The 3,786-nt window shown below is 51.2% G+C and overlaps 1 protein-coding gene across 1 annotated transcript; it reads right to left on the bottom strand.

Moving 5' to 3' along the window:
• Positions 1–654: 654 nt before the first annotated feature.
• On the bottom strand, positions 655–3,320 carry LOC149432892 (P2Y purinoceptor 4-like). The gene has a single exon (XM_089664837.1). The coding sequence runs from the start codon at positions 3,283–3,285 to the stop codon at positions 1,693–1,695; it is 1,593 nt and encodes a 530-aa protein (XP_089520963.1). The 5' UTR covers positions 3,286–3,320; the 3' UTR covers positions 655–1,692.
• Between the last annotated feature and the right edge of the window lie 466 nt (positions 3,321–3,786).

Here is a 3,786-nt window from a genome sequence, read left to right as displayed (position 1 = left end):
AGTATACCTCCACAACAAAATACCCCTCAGCAACAATAGATCCCCCTAGGAACAATACACCCCACCCCCAGCAACAATATACAACACAACAAAATATCCCCCAGCAACAATAGATCGACCCTAGGAACAATACACCCCGACCCCCAGTAACAGTATACCTCCACAACAAAATACCCCTCAGCAACAATAGATCCCCCACAACAAATTTTCTAACAGCAACAATAGATCGACCCTAGGAACAATACACCCCGACCCCCAGTAACAATATACCTCCACAACAAAATACCCCTCAGCAACAATAGACCCTAAACAACAAAATACCCCCCAGCAACAATAGATCTTCCGGCACCCAGCACCGGTAGACCCCTCCCTTAATAGTAGATCACTCCCAGCAACAATAGATTCCCCCCAGTGACAATAGATCCCCAAGTAACCAGCATCAACACACCCCTCCAGCGCACCCTATCACCCGTTGCCATTATAAACATTCAGAGGTTCCGGTGTTCTCCCAAGTAGGTGGTGACCCTGGATGATGCCTGAACAAAGATGGCGCCATCCTTCTGGAGAGAGAAGCAGATGAAGGCGTGGTCAGGGGGAGTCCTGCGGTCTCCGAGAAGTAATAATACCTGGAAGGGTTACACTGACACCTTACCGTGAGAAGTATCACAGGTCCCCTTTAATATTCACCGCGGGTTCAAAAAACAACATTTATACTACAGGAAGTGTATTGTTTCCATACATAAAAAAATATATTTATTGTCGAACACTTTGGCAGCTCATACAAGGGGCAGAACAAGGCACTGAGGAAGCCACGTCAGTTGTCACAGGACGTGGTGTGTGCCATGGAGCTGGCTTTGTACACGGGGGACAGTCATGGGGGGACAGAAAAGGGTCTTCACCAAACTGGTCATCCATGTCTTTATGGAGCTGGCTTTGTACACGGGGGACAGTCATGGGGGGACAGAAAAGGGTCTTCACCAAACTGGTCATCCATGTCTTTATGGAGCCGGCTTTGTACACGGGGGACAGTCATGGGGGGACAGAAAAGGGTCTTCACCAAACTGGTCCTCCATGTCTTTATGGAGCTGGCTTTGTACACGGGGGACAGTCATGGGGGGACAGAAAAGGGTCTTCACCAAACTGGTCATCCATGTCTTTATGGAGCTGGCTTTGTACACGGGGGGACAATCAGGGGACAGAAAAGGGTCTTCACCAAACTGGTCATCCATGTCTTTATGGAGCTGGCTTTGTACACGGGGGACAGTCATGGGGAACAGAAAAGGGTCTCCACCAAACTGGTCATCCATGTCTTTATGGAGCTGGCTTTGTACACGGGGGACAGTCATGGGGGGACAGAAAAGGGTCTTCACCAAACTGGTCATCCATGTCTTTATGGAGCTGGCTTTTTACACAGGGGGACAGTCATGGGGGGGACAGAAAAGGGTCTTCACCAAACTGGTCATCCATGTCTTTATGGAGCTGGCTTTGTACACGGGGACAGTCATGGGGGAGACAGAAAAGGGTCTTCACCAAACTGTTACCACAAGGTTGGAAGAGCACAATTGTCTAAATTGTCTTTGTATGATGGAGGACCCTTCACTGGAGACACCTGAACCCAATCATTTGGAGGGGGTCCATAAAGTTTGGCCATAGAGTGTATTCGACGTAGTGAGTAGTCTGGAAAGCTTCTATTTAGATGCTGGGGAGGAAGAGCAGCTCCTTCCCCTTGATATTGTCCTTCTCATTGTGCATGCCCTGTCCTCCTTGACTTGCTGTGTCTAGAAGATTCCAGGATGAGGTCCCCTCTCCTTCACATGAGCTATTTTCAAAGGTTCCATTTTGAGGTCCCCTCATTCTCCTCAAACTCCAGAACCCTCTCTTTTCGCCGTTTGCTTTGTTTCTTTTGCTGTCTGATACATTGTCACTTTGTGATCTCGGCATTTTTTTATCAACACCACGGCACATTATCACGCTTTTCCCCTCTACAACATCTCCCTCATCTTTCCTGGGCTCCCCCACATTGTCTTCTGCTCCACCCACCCCAACATTTCCATTTTCTTCCATGGAGTTTCTCCATTTCACTTTATTTTTTGCGTACGTGCATTCCGTGGACGTTTGCTTGTTGCTGGTACCCATCTCTACTTCTATTTCACCCGGGTGGTGGACTTCATGGTTATCACCCAGGAGGTTTCCAAAGCTCCCGATATTTTCCACGCCGCCTTGGACGGGGATTACGGCCGGGCCGTCCCTTTTGTTGGTTGTGGGCACATGATGGATGATGGGTAGATGTCTCCTGCACACATTGGAGATGTTGGTCACTGCACTGACCAGTCTCTTCTGGTAATTCTCGCTGGCCAAGAAGTATAAAACGGGGTCGAAGCAGCTGTTGGCACTGGCCAACGGGCGCGTTATCTTGTAGCTTAGGTTCACCACATTCAGCGAATTACAGCTGGCGTCCAAGAGCCGGGCGTAATAGTAGATCGTGCGTGTCACGTGGAAGGGCAGGAAGCAAATGATGAACACCGTGAGGACGATGACGATGGTCTTGATGGACTTTCTCTTGTAAGCAGGTAGAGTCTGGCGGATCCCGCTGACCATGGGCTTCATCAGCTCCCTGGCCATGAGCCCGTAGCAGCCGGCAATGACCAAGCAGGGTACGCCGAACAAGAGGCTCATGACGGCCGTGCTGTACTCAACATACTCTTCAAAGTCCTCGGGGGTGGTGGTGTCGTGGCATATGGTGTCGTTGCCTTTGGGGCTCACCGTAACAAAGAAAAGGTTCGGGATCAAGCAGACGCTGACGGAGACCCACACGCCCACGCAGAACATATGGGCGTACCTGGCCTTCATCCTCTGCAGGGAAAGGAGGGGGTGGCAGACGCCCATATACCTGTGGAGGCTGATGCAGGTGAGGAACAGGATGCTGCAGTAGAGGTTGGTGTAGAACAAGAAGCGCATGGTCTTGCACAGAGCTTCTCCGAACGGCCAGTTGTTGTGGTCGGCGTAATAATAGACCAGGGTGGGCAGCGACAGCAGATACAACGAGTCCGACAAGGCCAGGTTGAACATGTAGACCGTAGTGGGGCTCCAGGGGCGCATCTTGGCCACGAAGATCCACATGGCCGTCAGGTTCAGGGGCAGCCCCAGAATGAAGACCACGCTGTAGGACACCGGCAGCAAGAAGTACTTGAATTCCTCCTGGAAGATGCAAACGTTGTTCGCCTGGACCGTCCCGTTCTGGAAGGAGGGGTCCAGGGGTGAGGGGGTGGTGTAGGAGCCCACCATTATCTCAAACGCTTCGGGGAACTCTTCGTTCTTGAAGGACGAGGACATGTGAATTCTAGAAAGGAAGCCAAAACATCATTAATAAGGGGGTCTTGTGAGTATCGACAACGCGCATCGTCAACGGAACGTATCCTAGAACAATGTCGTATTCAGGGGTGGACTGACAACTCATGGGGCCCCCGGGCAATGGGGGATCATGGGGCCCCCGTGTCCTTGCCCAAACTCAAAAGCCCCTGTGTCCTTGCCCAAACTCAAAAAAGCCTATGAAAAAGGTACCAGGGGCATCTCATGGGGCCCTAGGCAATAGGGGATCATTGGGCCCCTGTGTCCTTGCCCAAACTCAAAAACCCCTGTGTCCTTGCCCAAACTCAAAAAAGCCTATGAAAAAGGTACCAGGGGCATTTCATGGGGCCCCCCGGGCAATAGGGGATCATGGGGCCCCTGTGTCCTTGCCCAAACTCAAAAAAGCCTATGAAAAAGGTACCAGGGGCATCTCATGGG

This window comes from Staurois parvus, unplaced genomic scaffold (genome assembly GCF_062004578.1).
Source record: "Staurois parvus isolate SC_StPar_1 unplaced genomic scaffold, SC_StPar_1.0 ptg002062l, whole genome shotgun sequence".
In the NCBI taxonomy this organism is placed as follows: Eukaryota; Metazoa; Chordata; class Amphibia; order Anura; family Ranidae; genus Staurois; species Staurois parvus.
Note: the sequence above shows the minus strand (reverse complement) of the source record. Positions and strands in the feature narration are given on the sequence as shown.

Excerpts from the sequence above, each read along its gene's own strand:
- LOC149432892 (XM_089664837.1), bottom strand. The coding sequence starts at position 3,285 with ATGGTGGGCTCCTACACCACCCCCTCACCCCTGGACCCCTCCTTCCAG.